This window comes from Podarcis tiliguerta (assembly GCF_965153285.1).
Source record: "Podarcis tiliguerta genome assembly, chromosome: 3".
NCBI classification, from domain to species: Eukaryota; Metazoa; Chordata; class Lepidosauria; order Squamata; family Lacertidae; genus Podarcis; species Podarcis tiliguerta.
The window spans coordinates 38740147-38766396 of NC_139536.1; the positions used below are offsets into that span (position 1 = coordinate 38740147).

Below are 26250 nucleotides of genomic sequence, written 5' to 3' on the forward strand. Positions count from 1 at the left end.
TCCATCAGAGGTCAAAAAGCTCCTTGCAAATAGGGATGGGGCTTCTCACCTGTCTGCCTGTTTCTTGGTTGTAGCAAGTAGAACAGCTCGTAGTGGCAGGGAAATGGAAGGCAGTGGTTCTGCCCCTTCAAGTGTATTGATCACAAGCAATTTTTGATCCTAAATGCTATTATAGGTCAAGGAGTATAAACGTTATGTTTCCCTGCATAGAACATATTCATAGCCAAGTTGCTAATTCTCATGGATGTAGAAAACATCTTGATCAAGTGTTGGCAAGTGTTTTTAAACTGCTTTAAAAAATGAGAGGAGAGTGGGCTATCATTCTATTGTATGCCTAGAAATCAGCTTTGTACTTGCTCCTCTTCCCTGACCTTGGGGCTCAGTTTCAGTTTCCCTATATGGTATTCTCCTTTCCCTTATGCCACCAAAGTCTTTAACCAAGAAAGACACCCTAAATTCACCATAGACCTGAATTTTGTAAACATACTAAGATACGGAAAGCAAGTAAATGCATGCAATTTAACTCAGTATGTGTATTTTATACTTTGATTAGAAGGTTAATTGCATTTAATTGCTTTGCATAGCTTATTAGAAGTACATTAATTCTTATTTATGTGTAAGGTATAGATTACTTGTAAACCGTAACCCATTAGCATTAGGTATCTATAGCTTGGAAATCAACAGACTTAACACAGAATAAGATTGTGGGCACAGAATTCTGGAGCCCACTGTACCTCCGACTTGGCAAAAATTCAAAAGTATGTCACAGTATACATACTGGCATCACAATGGTCAATCAAGTTGTCAAGGTTTTTATGACCACTAGGTGTTGCTCCTGATCCACAAGTAAAAAAAAAACCAGTAACAAAGAAAGCTTGTTCTCGATTCCTACTAATAGACTGAAGGGGTTTCTGTGTTCCATGTCCTAGAAAATGATGCATCCTTGTCTCCACGTGGCGTTAAATTACTGCATGTCTGTGCAGATGGGTTTTGGTCTCAGAAAGCATTGGGTTTTTAATGCAATCTTTCTATGCCATACCCCAAAAGATATTGAAAGTAAAAAAAAAAGGGCTCAGTATAAACATTGCTGATTCAGTGCAAGGAACTAGGGTGAGATTTTCAAGTACGGTAGCTTGGTATCTCTGAATTCCTTGTCACGGTTTTCTGGGAACCAGCAGTGCTTAGGATAGGCTGTGAGACTAGTTTTCAGAGATCTTTGAATAAGTTACGCATACCCATGAAAATGCAAAAGAACTTTGTTATAGAACATGAAGGCATTTTGCTTGCACAGGTGAAACGTGCAGTAGTGCCGTTTAATCTACCATGTTAATTGAACAATGAGTTAACACTAGTGAACATAATTGTGCTTGAATAAAATGCTTCTTGCTCCTTAGTAGCATGAGATTTGATCCGTAACAAAATTGTGTTAGGGAGACAGTCTGAAGTGGCTATGGAATTGGGATGGATGTGCAGGCCTCAAATGGGGCCTTTCTCAAGTTACCTCTGGCTCCTTGCTTTGTTGTCAACAGTCGCAGACTGGAACTATGTGGGTAAGGCCACTTATGCTGGTCATTCTCCTTCCTATACAGCTATTAAAAAATATATGTGGTTAGCCCTGTTCACATGGTGCTGGCTATAGGATACCATGAGTCTTTTCAAGCTAGGAAATGATTGTACAAGAGAAAGGCTGACAGCAGACGGAAAAAGATTTACAGTATGTGAGTGGCTGTCATCGTATGGTTCCAGGATACATCTAAATGACACATGGAAATCACAGCATTGACCCATCTAGTTCAGTATTCTCCATGCTGATTGGCAGTGCCTCTCCAGATTTTCAGGGGTTTTTGGTTGTGGCAGAATTTGTGTAATACTGCCAGTTCTTTTTGTAGTCTCAATAGTTCAGGGAAACCCTTGGCACAAGGTCCTATATACATCATTTATCAAACATTACTGTTGCTGGTGCTGGTGCATCCTTGGAGAGTTCCAAAGATCAGTCAGGAACTGTTTAACCAGTTAGGTAAATTAATTAGAGGGGATGCCTATTCTCTAGCATAGCATAAATATAAATACTACAGAATTCATTTTTATATGCATCTAGCTTTCTCTGGCTTTTAGTAGTGTAGTAACACGGAAGAGACCTCTAATCCAAGTATCAGGGTGCAATACAGAGGGTCGGTAAATTGCAGAATAAAACATTCTGACACAGTGTTATGGGGACAGTGTTTCTCATTTTGTAGCCAGGAAAGCTTAGCTCAGACAGGCAATAGCTTACCCATGTAATTTGGCTTCATAAATGATCTCTGCAGAAGGACACACTGCTTCGGTATATTCTTGAGTTGCATTAAACATTCTGTACTGCATTTTATGAAATCAAGTGTTTTATTTAGGTAACTTCTAGTGTGCTGAAAAGAGTAAAAACAAAACACCAGTAACCATTAAACTAAAATGTGTACTACCTGATCCTTCATCATAAGGCATAGCACTTGAAAAGTCTTTTCTCTCCCTCTCTCTCCAGTTCCTTCAATGACTCATCATAGCACCTGTATTCCATAAGCCTTTCCACATCTGGTATATGTTGAAGGTGACATCTTCCAGTGAACTATTGCTGGGAGACTTTGTAGCACACACAACAGTAGCTTGTTGGAGAAAAATGTAAACCTCTTCCAAACTTCGTTGGGGTGGGGACAAAACAAAACATTCTGGCGAAAGCCGGAAATGAAATGACTGTGCAGAGGTATTCTTTGTGATAAGAGAATCTCTAGGCTGTGCAAGTCTTCAAGTGCCACCCATTTATGACGTAGCTGTCAGTGCCAGACAAAGAATGCAGTCTCAAACAAAAGAACTGGGGAAAGCACATTGTCCATATCGGAACGTGTGACATTAACATATACCAAAATATTAACATGTGCCCGGCAGGTTTCCACAACTGTGATTGCTGCAGATGCCAAGGTGTCCTTGCTGGTGAAATAGTCTGGAACCACAGTTGCCCGAGAAATAGAAACAAATAATGATACGCTGGAGCTATAACACTCCTTTGTTTTCTGTCTGTGCAAGACTGATCAAACTACTTAACCTAGGTGAACAAAAATAAATACGGTAACTGTCATTAAATTTCTTTCACAGGTGATTTTGGAAAAAAACCAAACTGCTGAATTTGACAATGGAATGATGTTCAACCAAATCTGGCAATTTATGGAATATCACATTGTACTTCCTTGAACTATCTTCCAGCTTTGCAGCAGCAGCAGCAGCCACTCAACTAGCCTGTAACAAACAAAAAATGAGATAATATATATTATTTCTTAATACAGAGGTACCTCTGGATGCGAACGGGATCCGTTCCGGAGCCCCGATCGCATCCTGAAGCGAATGCAACCCAAGTATGTGTGTGCGTGGGTCATGATTCGCCACTTCTGCGCATGCATGTGATGCCATTTTGAGCGTCTGCGCATGCGCGAGTGGCGAAACCCAGAAGTAACACGTTCCGTTACTTCTCAACCCGTTACGCTCAACCTGAAGCAACTTAAACCCAAGGTATGACTGTATCCTGGTTAGATATTCTAAGGACCGAGTTATATAAACATCAGGGTTACATAGCTGGACCATACTGCTTAATGTAAGAAGAGATGGATCAGGCCAAAGGCCCATCTAGTCCAGCATCCTATTCTCACAGTGTCCAACCGGACACCTATGGGATGTGTACCAGCATCTCCCACTTGAAACCCCCATCTAGCATTCAGAAGCAGATGGCCTCCAAAACCAGACACAGCACATAATAGTCTTTTCACGTGTGAATTTGTCTAAACCCTGTTTAAACCCATCCAAGGTGATGGGCATCACTTCATCTTATGGTAATCAATTCCATATCTATATGTGGTGCGAAGAGGTCCGTATTTTAACCCTATGTTTCTGCATAGGGTTTAATGGATTTAGTTTGTATGACATTTCCCCCCAATGAGCTGTGCCCAAGGTGGCATATGCTGGATTACAAATTAAGCATGCTACCTGATGTTAAAAATCAATAACAAAAATCCATCCCCAACTCTGGGGAGCAAAATAATCTAGGCTCATACAATGCTATGAGAAGAGGTTTTTTTATATATAAAGTGAGCAGGCAGTCTGAACCAGTAAAAGCTGCACCCTGTGACATTAGGTTATACAAATTAACTCTCAAGCCAGTATTCCAATTGCCATGCTTTAATTTGATTTATTCTATTTAAATATTTTGGTCAGAACATGAACTATATGTGTATTTACATATAACAGGATGCACAACTGCCACAGTGGCAAAAAAAATTCCACAGATAAATTAAGTTAATGCTCATGGTCTTGAATGGTGAGCATTTGTCTTGCCCCATCTAAGAAAATTCTTAGGCACGACTTGAATTGTAGCACTTCAGAGAAAACACAGAAGCCCTGGCAGTAAACGTTTAATGACATCCTATAACCCACCTCCATTTCCTGTCTTTCTAGGAGCGTTTCTGTTCCATTCTGGTCCAACACATGTGCTGTAGTTCCTACTGCAGTGTCCATATTGGCTTGAATGTTCGATTTTTCATTCTCCCACTTTGCAAAGCCTTTATTCTTTCCCAATTTCCCATGGAGTTTGGACTTCATTTTGGGGAAGGTGTGTGGTCCTGAATCTCCCCAACCAGACTCATGCCACAGCGGCTCTGTCTGGGTTGCTTGGCTGGTGGTTACCCGCTGTAGATGGACCGAAATCTTTCGAGAATTGCCAGTGACGAGTGTGATTGCTCTGCTGTCTAGATCCTGATTTTGTGGAGTTACACTAGGAAAATTAAATACTTCACCTTGCACTACAAAGGGGAAGAAAGAAGCAGAGATTAATTTTACTAATAACATTGTCTCCTTCAAACCAATCACCTTTTTCTACCAGGGGTAGGGAACCCATGGTCTTCCAGCTGTTCTTCACCAGCCCCAGCCAGAATGGCGAATGATTCCATGCAGACCACAAGGTTAACATGAGTCAACAGTGTGATGCAGCAGCAAAAAAAACCCTCATGCTATTCTAGGCTTCAACAGAAATATAGGGTCCTGATCAAGGGCAGCCCTTTAAGAAGGATATTGAACATGTGCAGAAGACGGCAACCAATATTATCAAAGGTCTGGAAAACAAGCCTTATGAGGAACAGTTGAGGGACTTAGGTATGTTTAGCATGATAAAGAGGAGACTGAAAGGAGATATGCTAGCCATCTTAAAATATCTAAAGGGCTGTGACATGGAAGATGCAGCAAGCTAGTTTTCTCCTGCTCCGGAGTATAGGATTTGAACCAATGCATTCAAGTTACAAGAACGGAGATTCCAACTAAACATTCAGAAGCACTTTCTGATGGTAAGGAGCACTCTCTCTTCCTGTGGTTTCTAGCAACTGATATTCAGGAGCCCTGCTGCCTCCAACTGTGGAGGCAGAGAACAGTCATCATGGCTAGTAGCCATTGATGGCCTACTCCTCCATGCATTTGTCTAAGCCTCTTTTAAAGCCATCCAGTTGGTGGCCATTGCTGCTTCTTGTGGAAGGGAGTTCCACAGATTAGCTTCGTGCTGCCTAAAGAAGTACAGGCTGAGACCATTTTAGGCGTGTCTGATATGTGCACGTCCACATACAAGTGCATCATACCGAACTGACCTGACCTGAAAACGTCCCCAAATGGGCGGAACGGGGTGTCTGCAGGCTCTCTCAATGGTGTTTCAAATATTCACAATTTCACTTAAATTATTAGGGCAGTGCTGATCATGTGGTTTGAGCAAGTTGTGTGGTTTCACAGGCAAAGGTCACTACTCTGGTATGGAGCCTCACATGCAAACACATGGAAGTGAGGTTTTGGGATCAGCTGTGCAAATTGGGCCACATGCATCTCACTGGAGAGGATACTCCATCAATCTCACTTCAGGGCTATTTATTGTGGGAGAGAGGTTATTGAGGATATCCTTGGGAATAAAAGAAGCTCCTTGCTTTATCAAAGCAATGGCTACTGCATTCTTGGAAACTCATGTGATAAATTGTTGCGCAACAAAGGAAACTGTTCAACAACCCATTGTTGTCCTCTCTTACCTGCTGGCAATGATGGACTATTAGGCAAAGAACCGTGACTGCTACCCAGTGACATCCCTCTGGCAAACTTCCTGCAGGCTAGAACTAGCAGATCTCTGCATTGCTTATGACAGTTAGCACCGCAATCTGGAATAAATTGCCAGAGAAAAGAAAAATTGGATCTGGCAAACTACAGTTTCCAAAGAGATGCAAACAACGACAAAAAAAAAATTCAACTCTGCAAAAGCTTTCAAAGTCTGTCTGAGGAATTTCCACGTAAGTGGCATGATGTGAGTGGAAGCCAAGCATGAAATGTCACACTAAAATAGAATCTAGGGCTGCATACAAATTATTATTTCTGTGAAGCAATGCTCTTTATCATTATTAACTATGATCAGCACTGACAGGTACAAACATGACAGACATAAAATGAAGGGGAAAGTTGTTGGGGAACCCTTTTCCAAAGAGTTTGGAGCTTCAGAGGGGAAAAAGCAGCTGATACGCTTCTAATTTGAAACTGGAAGGTTGCAGGCGGAAGAGAAACTCCCCCCCCCCTTCCTTCACTGTTTCTCCACTCCAAAAGTGGTGTTTCCTAAGAAAACCTATTTGTCAGGCTTTTTGTAACATGCAGTTCCAGTCCTGGAGTTAGTGATTACTTAATAGGGTCACAAAAGGCCAAGCCAGAGCATTAGTAACCAAGCGTCCTTCCAATGTGCTAGAATTACCGTATTTTTTGCTCTATAAGACTCACTTTTTCCCTCCTAAAAAGTAAGGGGAAATGTGTGTGCGTCTTATGGAGCGAATGCAGGCTGCACAGCTTTCCCAGAAGCCAGAACAGCAAGAGGGATTGCTGCTTTCACTGTGCAGCGATTCCTCTTGCTGTTCTGGCTTCTGAGATTCAGAATATTTTTTTCTTGTTTTCCTCCTCCAAAAACTAGGTGCGTCTTGTGGTCTGGTGCGTCTTATAGAGCAAAAAATACGGTACTTTTCAATGCACACACCATTACGGGAGATGTTAAGCAGGGTACAAGGTCTAAGCGCTTTGAAATGCCAGATTTTTCACTGCAGCTTAATTTCAGCTGGAACATGCCATTAATTACAAACAAACAAGAGCTGCAACAAAATGTCGCAGTGCATGTTTTATGGTGTGGGCCAGCCATACATGCCCTTCCCAGGTATACACTATTCCACCCTGCAACCCACCCCAATTTTCTGTTTGGGTTTCTTTATTCTGACTGATATTTATCAGCTTGTGGCTACGGCACATGCTCTGTCGCCACTGGGCTGTTTCAGGGAGGTTTTTCCTCCCCAAAGGCTTGTTGTTTTTGAAGGCTTATTTTGTACATTTGCAAACTTCAGAACTCCCCAAACATGCTTCCCTCTTGTTTCTCAGTTGCTCCATATTGGCCACATAGGTTTTGGCATGCACTGTCTGAATTCACTAATAGCAAGAACAGTCAGTGGCACAGCATCTGACAAGGTGAACAGCATCTAAACGAAGCTGAGTGTTAAAATGAATTGAAGAGCTGAAGAATGAAAATAGTTTTTCAGCCTGCGAGTGATTAAGGCTGCAGTGCTATGCCTACCAGAGCTGTCTTTCCTATTGGGCTTACTGGTGCGTTGCACTAGGGCGCTGGCCTCTCAGGGGCGCCCCAGCGAGTGGGGGAGCTGCACGGCTTTGCCGGCCGCCTCCCCTTTCCCTGCACGCCCACCAGCTGTGCCCCGTCAACCATATGGCTGGCGGGCGTGCAGCTTCCTTCCCAAGCCTCCGCAGGAGGAGAGAGATCCCCGCAGAGGCTTGGGAAAAGGTCGACAACTCTGGGAAACGGGGGGTGGGGGAGCCTGAGTGATCTTTGCACCACGGCGCTGGATATGCTTAAGACGGCCCTGATGTCTACTTACCTTGGAGTAAGCACCACTGACCACAGTGGGACTTACGTCTCCGTAAATATGCATGGGACTGCACTGCACCTAACTCTCTAGATCAGCCTTTCTCAACCTGTGGGTCCCCAGATGTTGTTGAACTACAACTCCCATCACCCCTAGCTAGCAAGGCCAGAGCTCAGGGATGATGGGAGTTGTAGTCCAACAACATCTGGGGACCCACAGGTTGAGAACCACTGTTCTAGATCCATCTGAGGTCGAAAGTGCATTGTACAGTGGTACCTCGGGTTAAGTACTTAATTTGTTCCGGAGGTCCATTCTTAACCTGAAGCACCATTTTAGCTAATGGGGCCTTCTGCTGATGCTGCGCCGCCAGAGCACAATTTCTGTTCTCATCCTGAAGCAAAGTTCTTAACCTGAAACACTATTTCTGGGTTAGCAGAGTCTGTAACCTGAAGCGTATGTAACTTGAAGCGTATGTAACTTGAAGCGTATGTAACCCGAGGTACCACTGTATGTGGCATTGCTCATTTGCCAGCAATTAAGAGATTAATTATGTTACAAACTGGAGGGACTATGACTTGCAATCGGCAGCCACACATTATTTACAGTACCTTTGCATTTGTATCCTTGCTTGATTATACCCCACAGCTGCAATTAAAAGACAAAAGGTATCAAAAGGTATAAAAAAGAAAGCCGGAAAGAAAACAACCTCATTATGAAGGCAGGAACAAAAGGCTACAAAAGTGCAAACAGGAAATTACTGCTCTCAACACCCTTCCTGTTAGAAAGAGCTCTCCATTCATCTGTGAGGCTCAAGGCAGCAGACTGGCCCTCGCCATTTCCAGGACCAACAAGTGAGGCAGCCCAGGAGAACTGACTCAGCAGATCACCATAAGGGCTCTGGGCTGGATACACAATCCTGCACACTCTCAGTGTGGTCTGGAAAGTGGTGTATAAAATACTGCATTTTTATGTGGTTTCCCCACCAAACCATTTTTGATTCAAATTGAGAAAAAGAATACCCTCGCTACGTTTTAAGCTGTTAACATATAGACACAGTTTATTTCTACATTTTTAATTCATTCAATTTTGGCATACAGTCGAACCTCTGTTTATGTAACCCTTTGGTTACATAAACCTTGGGACGCACGCGCGGCAAACCCAGAAGTTTTTTACCAGGTTTCGCCACACATGCATGCGCAGAAGCGGTCCTCAGGTTGCGGAAATCTCGGGATCCAACCGGACCTCTGGAACGGATCCCGTCTGCAACCGGAGGTACCACTGTATTGGGATTAAAAAACGTTGAGATTTTTTAAAAAACAGCAGTTAAGTTGCAATTTTGTGCACTAATATTGAGGAACTTCCAGCCCACAGTCCAAATTAGGCCTCACAAGCATCCCAATTTGTCCCATGAGGCCAGTTTCTTCAAACCATACCCACCTGCCCTGCACCTGGCATCTTATGTGACCTCAGGTGAGGGGCAGGTAGAGTGCTACTGCCAATGCATAACTGGGAGCCCTAAAGGGAGCCTTAAAGGGCATTGACAAGGGAGACTTCCTGTCACAACCAATCAGCTGATTGACAGCAACAGCAAACCAGCAGAAATCAGCTGCACTACTGAGTTTCTCATAGGAACTCAGTAGTGCTGCTGACCCGTGCAGAAAAGCAGGGCTTGAACTGAGTGCCTACCAGCAGACAGGCATTTGATTCAAGCTCACTGGGATCAGCCTTGCTACTTGCGGTTGACCCCTGCAGAAAAGTGGAGCTTGAACTGAGTGCCCTGTTAGCTGATGGGTGCTCAGTTCAAGCCCTGCTATGATGCAGGAGCCAACTGCAAATAGACCCGGTCAGCTGATTGGTACCTCAAAGCACCAGGGGACTTGAAAGCACCTCATCACCTGATGTCACTGTAAGGTCAGGTAAGTAGCAGGTGGGTGGTTCTGCCCACCTGACAAATTTGACCCATTTCATACAATGGCCGGATTTGATTCCCCCCCTCTGCTATGCACATTTGCCTGGGCACCGAGTCCCATGAGCTCGGTGGGACATATTTCCGAGTAGGCATGTATGAGACAGACAGAGGAAGCGCTGTACTATAGGTCAGAGTGCAAAAATGCATGCAAATGCCCCAAGTCCAATCCCTGATATCTCCAGAGAGGACCTGGAAATATTCCTGTCTGAAGCCCTGAGCTAGATAGGCTCATGTTCTGACTCAGTGGAAGGTAGTTTCCTGTGTTCCTAGGACTGCACCGTAGGGCTCAATTTCAGACTCCAGTGCCTTCAGTTACAGTCATCCTCGCTTTTGATACCATTCTCATATGGTCTATTTAGACGCTCCTTCAAAACAAATGTGTGCGCGGTTGATGTTTTTTACATTTATTCAAGCCATTGAAACAGAGCAGGATAAAAAGTGTATTATAAAAACTGAAGAAACAAACATGTTTTAGCCCACAAGTACATTAGAACTGAACTAATCCATACTTACAAATCCAGCACAATGCTCACAGAACGTTGGCTTAAGATAGGTCATCTCCTGAAAGTTATGTATAAAACCTGGTCCCATTTTACACTGCAGCTGTGATTTGGCCCTCAGAAAATATGCCATCATTTCTCCTTTGCTGATAAGGCCATCCCTGTTTGAAAAGAAAAAAGGGGGGAGGAGGTGGAGAGATCTGTTAGTTCTAAACCACAGATCGGGTTAACTCCAACTCCCATTATCCCTGGCTGGCTATTATCCCAGGTTGGCTAGGGCTTATGGGAGTTGGAGTCCAACGACGTCTGGAGGGGACCTCATTGGCAGCCCCTGCAACAGATAAACAGAGCACCCTGTCCCTTCTCCATGGGCATAGTCTCTCTTGTTTTAGAAAATGATACTGAACAACAAAACTTTTCACCTGCAGTCCTCATAGCGACTGATCAATGAGTGATCGGTTCCATGTAACTTATGTATGATGCAGAGTTTCATGAAATATTCAGCGGGTTATAGCCAATGCTGCGCAAATAGACTTTCACGAGCACAATGGGACTTTCTTTTCACTCCTGCAGTCCCTCAATCTACTCCACAGGGTTCCCAAATTCTTCCCGGCGGTAAAAAAGGAAGGGAAAGTCCACTCGTATGAGTGGAAATCTGTTCCACTTGGAATGGTAGGGTAGGATACAACCCAGGTTTAATAACAGGCATTCTGCGAGTATTGCTCATCCTTTTTCCTTTCTATTTATGGTAAGTTCTACCTATGTGACCACAATCCCTTAAGCACTTCTGATTCACCTATGTGCATCAGAACCTGAGTTTGGACCCTGAACTAAACAGCTTACACTGTGTGGTCACTCTCACATGTAAAATGGGAATATTAATCACTCGTTCCATGGGCTGTTTAGATTCTGAGTGAGAGAAGGAAACGCCAACACCCACCTGGTCATTCTGGATATGGCTGGGTATAAATTAAAACAAATTTAAGTAATTTCTATTTGTTTCTTGACACTTCTAAATTAAGGCTTCAATTCTATGCACACTTATTTGATAGTAATCTCCACTGAACACAGTAGGGAGCCACCTCTGAGTAAACTTGCAGAAGGTTGCACTGCAAAACCATAACAGGAGCAAGACCACTTACTGATCTTTGTCTAATACGCAGAACGAATCCAGGAAAGGGAAATTAGCTGCAATGCTTTCAAAGTCTTCTTGAGAGATGTAGCCATCATGGTCGTGGTCATAGTTCCTAAAAACAGACTGAAAAATGCAAGAAAATTATACAGTGGAAAGTAAAGAGCAATAGATTATGACAACATAATTTCCTTTAAAATCAAAGCCAAGTATAATGATAGCAACCATTAAATGAAGAACATTACTGAAGGTCAGGTACTATATGCCCAATATCTTAAAGCAAAAACCAGCTTCTAACAACTGATTCATATCAAGAACTGATATGTCTGTATCATACTGAAAGATGATTCAACTAACCACTAAATGAAAACACACCTCCCCCTTCCCCAATCTATACTCTCCTGTGCACTTCATTCACCAATCTAAGATCCTACTCTGGGTGTCCTTGCTGACTTGAGTTGAGCAGGAGTCTACCAGGAGCAGGGCCTTATCAGAGGTGACACCAACAATGTTGTACTCTGTGCAACCGAGGACGAAAGATAAACCTTCACATTTACTCAGAGGTAATTTGGACCTGATCCCTGGATTCTATTGGTGAGGACTCTGTAGGTCAGCTGCGGAGTAAGTGAACTTCTGCTTAAAGGCCCACCAACAGAAAGGTAAATACATTTATATATTCATTATGGATTTTAAATACTGTGCTTTCCAACCCCGCAGGGTGATTGGGGGTTGTTAATGGTGGGGGTTTGTAATAAAGGAGCTGCAGTTCATACATGCTGCCAGGGATACGGTTAAATCCTTAAAGAATTTGGAGCCCAGATCCAAATTTGCAGAAAAAATTTCACATGCCAATTTACAGCGGTACCTCGGGTTACATACGCTTCAGGTTACAGACTCCGCTAACCCAGAAATAGTACCTTGGGTTAAGAACTTTGCTTCAGGATGAGAACAGAAATTGCGCAGCAGCAGGAGGCCCCATTAGCTAAAGTGGTGCTTCAGGTTAAGAACAGTTTCAGGTTAAGAACAGACCTCTGGAACGAATTAAGTACATAACCAGAGGTACCACTGTATATGTATAGATGCTTCTGGGCAAATTAAGATGTCAGGGCTGGGATCTCACCTAGAGCACCAAGCCACCCTATAAGGTAGGGAGCCTGTGGTCCTCTGGTAGGTGTTGGATCCAATTCCCAGCAGCCCCAGAAAGCATGGCCAAGGCTAGCGATGATGGGAGTTGTAGTTTAACTACATCGGAAGGACCACAGGTTCATCACCCCTGCGAGAAGTAAAAACAAAAACAAAAAAACTTAAGCTTCTAGGTTTGGGGAAAGGGGAGGAGATCTGGATCTCAGCACAGAAGTCCTGGACCTCCAATGCTTCTGGCCAGCTGCCTAGAAGTTTAACCAGAGGGCACCTTGGCACCTCAGTGCAGATGGAATTGCCACCTGAAATTGACTCCTCTTTGTCAATGTTTGTAGCCAATTAGACCTATTGGACCCTGTAGAGTGATAATTATAGGGTGCATTAGTCCTCACTTCCACAGTGTGCTTTAGGCATGATTTCCCACATGAATTTAGATTCTGTCTAAAAAGAACTTTATGTTTATCATGTGCACACCATCACATGTGATGAACATGCACACACATCTGTTTGTCATGAGTGCATATGATGGGAAGATATAATTGTATAGTGGCAGCATCTATAGGCTGAAGGCATATGATGCAGTTCTGGGTCAGTATATGCCAGTATATGGGGTGCAGTATATGTCACACCACATACACTGCCTGCGAAAGCAATATACATTGCCTCTGATTTACGGTGAGAGAGGAGTAGATACCACATGTGCTGAAGTGAACCTATGCGCAACAGCACATGCCCATTGTTTCTATAGGACTTTCTACCTATGTAGCATATTCTTGCTTGTGAAGCAGCCCTAAGAACATGCACATCCCATGACCGATTTGCCAGTCATAGCTCATACCACTGGAATTGATCGATTTTCAAATACAGTGGTGCCTCGCAAGACGAAATTAATTCGTTCTGCGAGTTTTTTCGTCTTGTGAACTTTTTCGTCTTGCGAAGCACCGCTGTGTATTGACGGTTTCCCATAGGAATGCATCGTCGGTTTTTAAAAAAAGGCGCAAAACGTTTCGTCTTGCGAAGCAAGCCCATAGGGAAATCCATCTTGCGAAGCAACTCAGAAAACGAAAAACTCTTTCGTCTTGCAAGTTTTTTGTCTTCAGAGGCATTCGTCTTGTGAGGTACCACTGTATAATAACAGGAAATAAGTTTTTCAACTTGTAAAACTGTGCTTTACGTTTTAAGCCTGCACCAGCACATTCACATACTATGCTAGACAATCCTATGCATGTTGAGCGACTGCATCCCTAATCCTTCACTGACGCCAGGAGTGGGGAACCTTTGGCCCTCTAGGTGCTGCTCAACTACAACTCTCATCAGCCCTGATAAGCCTCGCCAGGGATGACAGGAGTTGTAGTTCAGCAACATCTAGCAGGCCAAAGGTTTCCCGCACCTGCCTGACACCCATGTATACCTTGAGCAGCCACACAAGTCATTCTGAGCACTCTCTGAAATACTTACATCAACTAGTTTTTGGATGTGTTTGTTAATAAGGTTCGGGTCAGGTTTCGGTATGACTCCGGACGCCCATTCAAGTGGCACCACTGTCTTGTTAGGGGTTGTTGGAGAGGTAGGCTGCTAACAAAGAAAATAAAAAAGCATTTTTAGGACTCACTGTGAATGAAGTTGTGGGTGACTTCTGTTAAGTTGTGGGTGAACATATTAGACGACACAGCGATTCTTCAAACAGCTCTTGTTTATTCACAGGCCAGAACAGAACTGAACTGAAGGGTTCAGCCAGCCTGCTTATATAGAGCTCCAATAGAACGCAACAGTAACCATTTTCTGTAACTATCCAATCACTGAACGTCACTTTCAATCCCTTATTTGCATATGTGGACCTGAGTGAAAACTATCTACGGTATCCCCCTGCTGGCCCAGGGTGAGAACTTCAGCACATAACTTCTTAAAGGATGCGCAGCTTGCTGCAGAGTGAGTCCAAAGTTGTGTTTCAACTTTCACATGAGATATAGGCTATAAGTCATTACCCCTTAAAGTAGTGCAATACTTAAGTTCTAGTCTAAGAAATAGATCACAAGTGAAGATAACGTTGCACCAGAAGGAATGGCTGCAGTGAAGATACAACATCACACTAATATGATTGTTCCATCGGCACAAGTGTTTCTGCTTGCCTGACAGAATGATCTCCACTCCCCCACCCCAAGTGCTCTCCTGGGTCCCCCCTCCAACTGGCAATGGGGGGAGGAGAGGCGGGAAAGCCTCTGCTGCACTACAGAAACCGCTTGGCTGAATCCCGCCCTGTGTCTGTTTGTTTTTTAACAATGTGACTCTGTTTCCTTCTCTCTCCGATTCCTTTGCATATTACTACAATGGAAGAATGAAACGGCAACAAGGCAGTGACCTTCAACAATGCCATCACTGTCCCGGGTGCCTGGTAATCAATGAATAATCAGTGACATTCTACTCTAGAGTGTTGGGCACAGGTGAATATGCAATAAACAAACAAAAAGTATCGACAATCAAAAACGGCAAAACTTCTGAAGCAGGAAGCACATTTCGTTTTTCAATTGCGTATGCAGCAATGCAATTTTACTTCCAACATTTCCCCCTCCCCAATTTCTCAAACAAAAGTCAGATAAGGTCACTTCGGACCATTTTGCATTCCCTCCCATCCTGCTGTGAATATTAATGGGTGGGGAGAGTAGTGCTAGATCTTCCTGACAGATAAGCATTTCTTAAATAAATAAATAAATAAATAAGAAAGTAAATATTACTAAAAAAAACCCAAGTATATTACAAAGTTATAACACTCCCAAACCTTAAAAAGTGACATACTGATTTTGAAGTCCTTGGCTCGAGCACCAGTGAGAGCTTATAAATATCATCTTCTGTGTGGTAGAGATCCAGGGAAAGCTAAGAGTCAAACCAAAATAATAAGAATAAAAGCATTATTTTAATTACTGGGGCGCGCGTATAAGACAAACATAACTCCAACAGCTTCAGAAGATTACAATTTTTCAACAGACACAGTTGTGGGGGGAGGGTCTGGGCAGTGGCGGAGGAAGCCTCTACGGCACCTGGGGCAGGGTGCCAAGGGCCGGGGCGAACCACCCACAGGGGTGGGGCTAATGACGCAGCTGCGCGCGTGCGCCCTCAGCCCCCCTACAGCCGGGGGAGAGGCAGCACGGAGCCTGCGGATGCCCGAGACGTATGGCTCAGGCATGCTGCAGGACCCGCAGTGAGTGCTGCCCGCCATTTTGTCACCTCCCCCCCAGGGTGACACTTGGGGTGGACTGCAACCCTCACACCCCCCTTCCTATGCCCCTGGGTCTGGGGTGCTTGATCCTTTCCCCACCCTTGATTTTTCTGCTGCAAAGCCTCCACTCTGTGCAGTTCCAGATATGTTTGCAGTTGCAGATAAACACTGAGAAGAAACAGAGGCTGTTTTGTACAGAAACTGTACTGAATGCCCCAGTTTTTGGTGGAGATAACACCAAGGTTGCTATCTCCTGAACGTAGTCCAAGTCGGGCTACTTTTCTTCCTGCTTGCTTTTTGCCCTAGCGCAAAACCTTACATTTGCAAACAAATCTCAATACTCACAAACAGTGCTTTCTTTCTTTCTTTCTTTTTAAGGGGTACTCTCATTTTCCCACTCATACTGAAATACTGCCCCTCAATGAGGCCAAACTTAGATTCACAAAATGTTTAGGGGTATGCGTACCCCTGCGTTCCCCCAGAAAAAAGCACTGTTCATAAACATAAATCACGACACAGAACAGAAATCGACCCACACATCTGCTTCAGCATCAGGTAATATTCAAAGCATAAAATCACGACGATCATACTGAAAGGAGGGTGGTGATCTGCTATCTTTGACAGTTGTGCAGCAGAAGCTGATCATGTCACTCCTAGGGCTATTGCTGTGCTGCATAAATTGCATTTCCCCCTCTTTTGCTCACCTTGGTTTTTCTTCACATTAGGTAAAAATAAATAATTGAGTCAATCTTCAAAGCTGCCCCTGTTGGAAAAGGAGAGGGTGGCTGGCTTTCCAGCTTCCAGAGCAGCCTCTCTGAGCACTGTTCTAGCAAGGCTTCCACACAAAAAGGTACCACTAATCAGAAAATTGACAGGAAGAAGGGACAGGTCACTGCATTTTGCAATAGGGAAGCTGAACACACGAGCCCCTTGACCCTGAGGAACAGTATGGCCTGAGTACTACATGATTTTGCAGGTCTCGTATTTCCACCTAGAGTCATTCTGTGGAGAAGTGTGTCCCTTTTCTAGTTGATGGGAATCTATGTGCCTCACTCTCATACAGAGCAGCAGCAGCTCCAACATACCCTGCTTTGTCATTTGTACAGATTTTATATTTAAAAGTGACTTCTCTGAGTTAGTTTCAGTCTGATTAAAAAGAACGTATTCACCACAGTTTTCACAGACTGTAAAAACATCTGGGGCTTTCCAGATATTTGCATAGTTTCAGAGTTGCTACAGACCACAGCATACAAACTATTGTTCTGTGCTTCAGTGTACCTCCACTTTCCACAATAATTATAACTGTTAATTCATTTTTTGGTTGTATAGTGCACAGCCTAAGCAAAACAACATGGAGCCCTGCCTCGAACTGCTTTCAATCAGACATTTGACAGCTGCGATGGAACAAGTGAAGGGGAAGGGTAGAAAGTGCAAGGGAACAAGAGATGAATGTGAGAAAGAAAACACATTTACATCCTTTGTTTCTGGTTTAGGGCCAAAGGACAACAGCCTTAAAGTCACTTATTCTAAATAATACTGTTCTGAGTTTGGGGTGGGGAGTAGGCAGCAAGCCAAAACCCTTCTAATTTCTGGATACAGCAAGTGTTAAAATCTAAGCAAGGATTCAAATTCCTGGAATAACCAGGCTAGCTTCCTGGTATGCTAATAGGCCTCAAAATATGGGTCACGAAGGTAGAAAAGGGAAATATGCTAATCCAAAAATCCCAAGTCACATCCATTTCAGGGTGCTTCCATTTCAAAGGTGATTGAATAAAGATCCCACTGCACAACACCCTTATTCCCTGAAGTGTTTCTTTGAATCCCAGGCTATGTCTTTAAACACTGTAAGTTTTGAAGTAGCTCGTGTTGATCCGAACCCACAGCCCCACTAGACACAGGGATGGAGTCCTGCATGTTGTACCAGCTGCAGTGGACATTAATTCTGCAATGCCGCCTCAATGCTAAAACTGATTAGTTTTGATTATAGGAAATGCAGCAGCAGTTTTGTAATGAGTCTTTGAAAGAATGGGCTTGAGTGTCTTAAAATATTGTTGTTGTTGTTGTTGTTTACATTTTCAGGACTGCAATAATAATAACTGCAACAAATTATCAGGGCAAGAATCCTCCAGGGAAGCTTCTCTGTATTTTGCTATAGGAGACACGAGGTTCGCTCTCACTAATGCTTTAGCAAAGCTGAAAGAAGCCCATTTTGCACTTCAGCTCCTTATACAGATTGAATTATATAAAATTCAGCAAAGCGCACGTCAACACCAACAGCTGCTGCCAATGTTCAGACTGCTGCAGTGACGTGAACTGCATGCAATCTTCCTGCAGCCCACTTTCCCCTTCAGTCATCTTGTTATTTTGCTGCAGCCGTATCTATCAGGGTGGGAAAAGTTTCAATGTATTTATCTGAGCAAAGAATAGAGAGAATGGAAGAATACCAAATATCCAGATATAAAACTGGATCAAGGATTCCAGTGGAAACAAGAGTGTAAAATACAGCGCTCCTCATAATCTGAATTGACCCCATTTGGGCAAGCTGCAGAAGGCTGCTTCTGAACTGTTATTTATAATGTACTACAGTGTGAGAGTTGTGCCAACCTAGCAGTTTGAAAGCACATCAAAGTGCAAGTAGATAAATAGGTACTGCTCCAGCGGGAAGGTAAACAGCGTTTCTGTGCACTGCTCTGGTTCGCCAGAAGCGGCTTAGTCATGCTGGCCACATGACCCGGAAGCTGTATTCCGGCTCCCTCAGCCAGTAAAGTGAGATGAGCACCGCAACCCCAGAGTCGGTCACGACTGGACCTAATGGTCAGGGGTCCCTTTACCTTACAGTGTGAGAGCAGAGGTGGAAATGTTACAAAGATGATAATCTGTTCCTTTGCTGGCAACTGACATTCAGATGCTGAACATAAAATATTTATTTTTTAATATGGAAAGAGTTCTCTTGGCTTCCAGCTACAACAGCCACATGGACACCCTCCCTATTAAAGCTGGATCTCTCTGGCTACCCAACTATGAGAACTAACTGCATGGGGTGGATATCACAATTGCATCTTCATGCTTATGAATCTTTCTGGTCAGCCATTGCTGGAGAAAGAATGCCGAGAATGTGAACGCTGAGTCACAGGACAAGTTGGAAAGAGAACATGATGCTGGGTGGCCAGACCCTTTAAAGGGCCATGTGAGCTTGTGAGACCCCACAAGATCCCAGGGAGGATCAGACCCTCTCCTGGTCATGGAGGCTGCCTTGCTGCCCTGCAAATCAGCATTGGCATGGAAATGTGCCAAACCATGAGTTGTATTAAAGGAGCTTCAGCTAACATTGTGGTTCAGAAGGGAAAATGTGTGCCCGCAAAAATAATTGTGTGAAAGAAAACAGAGAGAGTACACCCAAATTTGTTTATTGTTCTGTTATGTAGCTTTCAATATTCATTCCCTGCCCTGCCCCATCGCTGTGACACACAAATTAAGACTTTAAAAAAAGGCTGAAAGAATTTTAATAAGCAGGCTATGCAGCAGTGCTACTACTTGTGTGCATGTGTGTGGAGGGGCATATGCAGGGAGGCCAACTTGAATAAAATACTGAGGGGCCATTAAGCTTTGGCTTAGTGTGTTGCCCAAACCCAGGCTTGTGGTTCAGTTCTCTCCTTACTAACCAGGAACTGGAAGCCATAGTTTGGTTTACCATGTTGTACAAACCAGGCCAATATCAGTGCACCATTCAGCAGAGGGTGTGAATTTATTTTATCATACAACAAGGATAAATTATGTGTGCAAATTGTTCATCAAAGTTGTGAAATGAATAATCTACAACGTAAAATGAAGTATTTGAAGAAATGAAGTAAGTCTCTTTGCAGGTTAATTCCCACCTAGCTGGTATCTGAATATTCTCATGTCTTTATCATTTTTATTTCTCTCTAATTTATTTGGGCTTTCCCCCCAGAAAATGTGCAATCTGTTCTATTAGTAAGTCTACCGAGTTCACCCCTGCCTTTTACATCTCCTCCTTGCCCTCAAAGGAGACAGTGATGGAAGGAAAAGGAATGTTTTCAAATTCAAATTTAACTGAACTTACTGTTAGCAGGTTAATTAAATCCATGTTTGGCTCAAGATGGTGAGAAGCAGTCTGCAGGGAAACCAGCTCACTCAAGGTGACTGAAAGCTGCTGCATTTTTACTATGTTGACTTTGTTCTCATTGATCCAGTCTGGAAAGACGACATGAACGGCTATCAGGTCCTTCAGGTGGACTCCTAAGATTGGGATTTTGAAGCCAACACAATCAGCAAAAGCTTTGCGGTAGCTGCAGTAGTTCCCATTGGAAGAGACTAGCTCGGTCATTTCGTTCCAGTCCTGTAAACAAGGTATAGAAGAAGCAAAACTCCGCAAAACATCCTTAAAATTGCTTTGATTTATCTTAAAGAGGCAGTGCTTAGGGAAATCATACTGGGAGGACTGGAAACCTTTTCTTGGGGGGGGGGGGATAGTGGTGAGGGGCATGATCCAATAACAGAAGCAACTCATACGATTTCCTCCAGCACATTTTTGAGGAAAGATCATAGCTCAGAAGGAGTTCACATAGTTTGCATGCAAGAAGTCTAAGTTCAATCACCAGAACCTCCAGTTAAAAAAGAGACAGTGGGGTGGGAAAGAATCCTGCCCAAGATGTTGGTGAGATGCTGCTAATAAACAGACTGGGCTAGATGGGCCAATGGCCTGACTCAGTATGAGGCACCTTCACTTGCTCTCAGTCTCCCTTATTCCAGTAAGAAAGGACATCTTTTTGAAATATTACATTTGAGTTTGCTCATGTTCCTCTATATAATATTTACACAGACGTTGAGTCCATTACAAGAGAGGTGCTCTCATACCTTTGAAACTTCTGAGGAAAGGTGAGAATGAGTTTCTTTGAGACGTGAAATAGAGCTATGGCTTAGTCCTCCCACAACAGCCATCAGGGTATTGAAATTTTGAAGATGAAGAAGTTTCTGTAGAGAAATTAGACACATTGCTTACTTGTTGATGAAATGTTACCTGTTTCATTGTTCTAACAAGCCAAATGTATGGCTCTATCTGCAATCATACACACACTTACTAGATAATCCAACTGATAATAACAAGCAAAGGTCCTGCCAACCTAGCAGTTCGAAAGCATGCCAGTGCAAGTAAATAAATAGGTACTGTTGCGGCAAGAAGGTAAACGGCACTTCCGTGTGCTCTGGCACTCGTCACAGTCCTCTGTGCACCAGTAGCGGTTAAGTCATGCTGGCCACATGACCCAGAAAGCTGTCTGTGGACAAACGCCAGCTTCCTTGGCCGGAAAGCAAGATGAGTGCCACAACCCCATAGTCACCTTTGACTGGACTTAACCATCCAGGGGTCCTTTACCCTTTTACCTTATAGTTATTTGTTCCAATGTGCAAGGCCTAGAATAATAGCTCTTGACTGTTGGCATGGTGCCTGATGAGAACTATGTTAAAAATGAAAGGCAAAAAATTGTTTGCCAAACTGAATTTCTTTTTTCTCTCTTCAAATTATCCTAGTAGAGATATTAATAAATAAACTTTACTGGGACATCCCCAAACCCACCTAAATGTGTAAATGATGAATTCTTAGCTGGAATAATATTACCAAAATCCTCTAATCTTGAATCAAATATTTTAGAAGTTCCTATCAAGAAGCGAACAAAACTAATATAAACCTTATGAACAATAAATCTCCCATGACAGTAGGATTCACCACTGTATTTTATAAGAAACTTGAAGAATGCATAGTTCAACAATTAATATGCATAATAATGCCATTGCTATAATTAAGTTGTTACAAAAGGCATGAGCAGAAGCTGAAATGGTAATTAGAGCCCATTTAGGTACAGATCTCTTACTCTAAGGTTCAAAGCATCCAAAACTGGACAGCTATCATAGCAGAAAGGCTTAACAAGTTGATAATAATCAAATATAGGCAGCACTTATTTTCTCTATGCAGAGAAAACATTTGATTGGCTAGAGTGGAAGATTTTGCACTGGAAAATTTTAATGCAGGAGAACAATATCTTTGATATACAACAAATCTACAGCAAGAATTTACAACCGCAAATCCCTTTCACAGCCAATAATTTACAGAGGTACAAGAAAAGGATGTCCTTTGCTACCAGCACTGTTTGTTGCCTTCCCCACCCCTTCCCAACTAGCCACTTATATTAGGAACAATATCAAGATACCTGGAGTAACACTGGGATAAACAGAATGTAAACATAATCCTTACTATGAACACTGTATCTGGGCTTCCTACATACCCTCTTTATTTTGGACCTCCATACCACAGTATTTCATTCCACGGTCATTATTACCTGTGCAACATTGATGAATTTTGTGATTACTTCTGCCCTTTGCTGAGGGGTTGGTTTGCTAAGGACCATCAACTGAACCCACTTGGAGATGCCATTAAATAAAGCGATTGATCTTTCCAGAGTTGGGTTGTTCTCCAGGCAACCATGGATCACATAACTCTGATAATCTGTAAACTAGACAAATTCATTGTTATATGGCTTTTCTAAACCACAAAAAGGACATATACTGGAGTAGACCAACATTCCCTGATAAGATCTCTAACTTAGGAAATCTGACCTTTTAAAAAAAAGTCCTCAGTGCACATAAATTTAATTATTGTTTGATGAACACTGCGCATCCTTGAAGGACAGGGAGCAGTACTAGCTTTCATTTCTGTTTGGATGAGGAAACACAGTGGAGCCTTGTGGTATCTTTGCAATATTTCTTTTCAAAAATGAAACCTGAGCATAAGCAGAAGTCCTTGTGCAGGGCTTACACTTATGGGACTCATTAGCTGAATCCCACCCACAGATCTGCAGCTTGCCAGCAGCAAGCAGCACAAACACCTTGATCCAAGACATTAGATCCTCATGGAACTTCCCCATTTGTTTACAAAGGATGCCAACAAAACCACCAATGAAATTCAGAAAATGTCTGTGGACACAAAGGTGCCTGATGATTTGATGGTGGTTCTAAGCAGTTCCCTTGTAAAAACTATGCGGATCTTTAAGGATCTGTGTTTTGGATCCATATTTTTTTTATCACAGTAGTGCTTGAAAGCTTCCGATCCATTATTTTCATGGCTCAGTTAATGGGACACATGTGACCTGTAATTTGTAGGTGATTTGGAGGGGGAAACTCATTAGAAAATAAGCAATTTCAACAGGATCTACTTTACTGGATCCAGTTTGTGTGTTTGCATATGCACACCTCCTCTCTCATAGACACAATGTCCCCCAACTCCTGTAGCACCCCCATTTCTGGCAGCTGTTCCACAATCATTCTGTTTTTCCTCCCCATGTCTCTTTTCCATCTTACACTTTCAGTCATTCCTGTTTCTGTTCAGCGCATCAGGTGCCAAACTAAACCTTGAAAAGTGCATCAAGCCGAAAGAAGTTGAAAAAACCACTGCTGTTCTTACTTCCTCTTTCACCTTTAGGTGCTTTTCAAGGTGAGGGTAGTGGTAAGATAACCACTCATTCCACATCACGATGAAGGGAGAAGAAAGCATGGGGGCAGCGAAGGTGTAACAGGTTTTGTGGGTGGAAGGAAAAATAAGGGTGCCTACGGGCACTGCACTGATGACCCCAGAATGCTACAGCCAAGGATCAGCTACAGCACTGAGGCTGCATACACACCATTCATTTAAAGCACAATTAAAGATCTTGACTTCACCCAAAGAATCCCAAGGAATGTAATTTGTTAAAGGTGCTGGGAATTGTGGCTCTACAGCTGCAGTTGCCAGAATTCGTTGGGGGAAGTAATGCACTTTAAATGTATGGTGTTACATGGCTTAAGATTTGATGTAATGTATATCCAGATTCATGGAAATGGGCAATAGGAGCCGTAAAGCCCAAGTGCCGTAAGAAATTGTAGGTTTCTTACAGAGATCCTTCTGAAAGATTTATGCTCCAGAAAAGTGAGGTGCTCAGCAAGCTCAATGGGTTCCAGGTGATCAAACAGCAGGCAAGCTTTTCCCTTCTTGGAAGGTTTTTTCCTTTGTGTGACTCTCCTCATCCAGTCATAAGAGGGACTGCAAGAGAGAACGATGAAGCCACTTTCAGGATCTGACACCCAAATAATACAAACATGGAACTAGAAGCAAGTGATGCCACTGCCAAGAACCCCTGCATTTTGTTTGTGTGAAGTCAAACAGTGATATCTCCTTCAATTTAGATGTTCCACAAAAAAGGAAATGAAAACCAGTTTAGCTATGTCTTACCTAAACAGAGAGCTGTTTTGAAACATTCTGAAGATGAGTCTGTAAGAACAGTGGCGTAACGTGGGTTGTCAGCACCCGGGGCAAGGCAAGTAATTTGCGCCCCCTAACCCGTGCTTTTTGCGCACCCTAACCCGTGGATTTGCACCCCCTAACCCTAACCCCCAGATGTTGCGCCCGGTGCGGCTGGCCCCCCCTGCACCCCCCACGCTACGCCACTGTGTAAGAATAGCTCTGTTGGATCAGAACAAGGGCCCATTACATCCAGCACCTCAGTTTCTAATGGTAGTCGAAGTCAGTAGCAGCCAGTGAGGCAGTGTGTGTATGGGAGACACCATTGCTCTCCTGTCTTTCCAACACAGCAGACCATGAGTGAATACATAGTGAGAGAGTGGAGGGGCGAGGAGCTTTGGCTCATGCCATGCATGGCGGGGAGCGTCAGACTGGCTCCTTTACAATTTGCTGCAGTGGGGCAAGTTCCCCACAACTCACTCCATCCCCCTCCCTCTCAGTAAGTGCCAGCGGCTCATTGTGTTGGGAAGACGGGAGAGCAATGGTGTCTCTCCTGTGCTACCTCAACAGCTGCTGCTGGCTGGCCTGGTCCTTCCTCCAGGTGGTGCACAAATCCCGGGCATGAAGGCAACAGCTCTCTTCCTTTCTTGCTTGTCCCCAGCAAATGGCATTCAGACATACATTACTTCTGAACCTGGTGAGTCAATTTAGTTATCATTGCTAATAGCAGTCAACTGAGGTAGCAAACACAGAGTTCTACTTCATTACGCATCAGAGAGACACATTCCAAATTTTATATTTATTTTAACTAGTTGGTTTTTTCTAATTAAAAAAAATAACACCACAAAGAACAAGGAGAAGAATTTTTTTAAATGTTACAATGATCCAGTACTGGGATGACAAGTTACCTAATTATTGTTCTCTCCCACCTCCTTTACCCTTATTGCTGTTTTGCCACAGCTGTCAATATCAATATTCAATCTTACTAGGAAGTCCTGGCTGAATAATCAGTCCTCACAGATGGTAATCCTTACATGCTAGAGATATCAATAAGATGGATGTGCTCTTCGTAACCTAGGTGGCTGGCTAGTTCTTGAAACTCCTCAGTCAGACGAACCAAACCAAGGTCCAGATTGAATTCTGCAGGAAATTCCAAAATCCAGTATCTGAAATCATGACAGCAGAGTTATTCAGATATCAAGCCATGGAGAAACTATGTGCTAAAAGCCTAACTTACTCCACCTTTTGGTAAATGAGCCTCCCTTAAATCAAATGAATTGACAGCTTGGTTGGAGGGAACTTTGGGCCTTGAATTGCACTGGCAGCAGTAATCCTTTGGGTGTGGGTTCATCCATCACACTGTTATAATGATGGGATGATCCCTAACCATTAAAGCTTTCCCTGTCATGCAAACATTTATAGTCTCTCAAAACATTTCTATACCACCTAGCACAGGAATCTTGGGGTGGTGTAAACAAATAGAAAAAAAGCACATCCATATTAAAATCAGCAGAATTCGGAGTTGTTCTCCTCTAAATTCTACTGGTTTTAATAATATGCGAAGTTCTAATAAAATGTATCTACTGGAATTAAGCATCACAAAGGCATGGGAGCAAAAGCAGGTTTTCAAAAGATGGCAAAAAGTGTTTTTTTTAATTATTCAGAAAACAGATAAACTTCCAAGTGGAGGAAAATTGCATTTACCTCATGAAGTAGCAGATTTTTAAGCGAATTTCACTGCAGTTTTCCCCACTAGCATCTCTATATGTAGCTTAGTTAAAGAAAAAGCCATGCCTTTTGGTTTCAGTGGCTTTCTAAGGTTCCATTTTCTTGTTCAATTAAGCAGTTGATAAAATGATAAACACTATATTCAACACAGCACTTGGTTTTGCAAGTATATTATATTTTTATTATACCCTGTCTTGGTGCCATATTGTGATGAAGTGTGGACAGGAGTATTTTAAATAAGATAAACCAAACAGAATAATGAAAAAGTCACCAAGAAAATGTCTAGAATACAGGAGGCCAATTAATTTGACCCACTGCTAACATTGGCCATTAGTCTCTA

At 43.0% G+C, this 26250-nt stretch overlaps 1 protein-coding gene across 3 annotated transcripts; it reads right to left on the reverse strand.

Annotated features, from left to right (window-relative positions):
* Window positions 1-2360: 2360 nt before the first annotated feature.
* On the reverse strand, window positions 2361-25997 carry RASGRP3 (RAS guanyl releasing protein 3). Of its 3 annotated transcripts, none has more exons than XM_083432198.1 (14): window positions 25887-25997; window positions 25217-25348; window positions 23837-23984; window positions 22252-22425; window positions 20774-20890; window positions 19980-20255; window positions 15478-15555; window positions 14143-14256; window positions 11555-11670; window positions 10426-10573; window positions 8552-8588; window positions 6075-6200; window positions 4453-4817; window positions 2361-3264 (listed from the first exon to the last, which is right to left on the reverse strand). In XM_083432198.1, the coding sequence occupies exons 1-14, from the start codon at window positions 25889-25891 to the stop codon at window positions 3256-3258; spliced, it is 1845 nt and encodes a 614-aa protein (XP_083288324.1). In that variant the 5' UTR covers window positions 25892-25997; the 3' UTR covers window positions 2361-3255. The 3 variants fall into 3 exon arrangements, with proteins under 3 accessions (XP_083288324.1, XP_083288323.1, XP_083288322.1); XM_083432197.1 differs by having other exon boundaries at window positions 14143-14259; XM_083432196.1 differs by having other exon boundaries at window positions 2361-3254; window positions 4449-4817; window positions 14143-14259.
* Window positions 25998-26250: the final 253 nt, after the last annotated feature.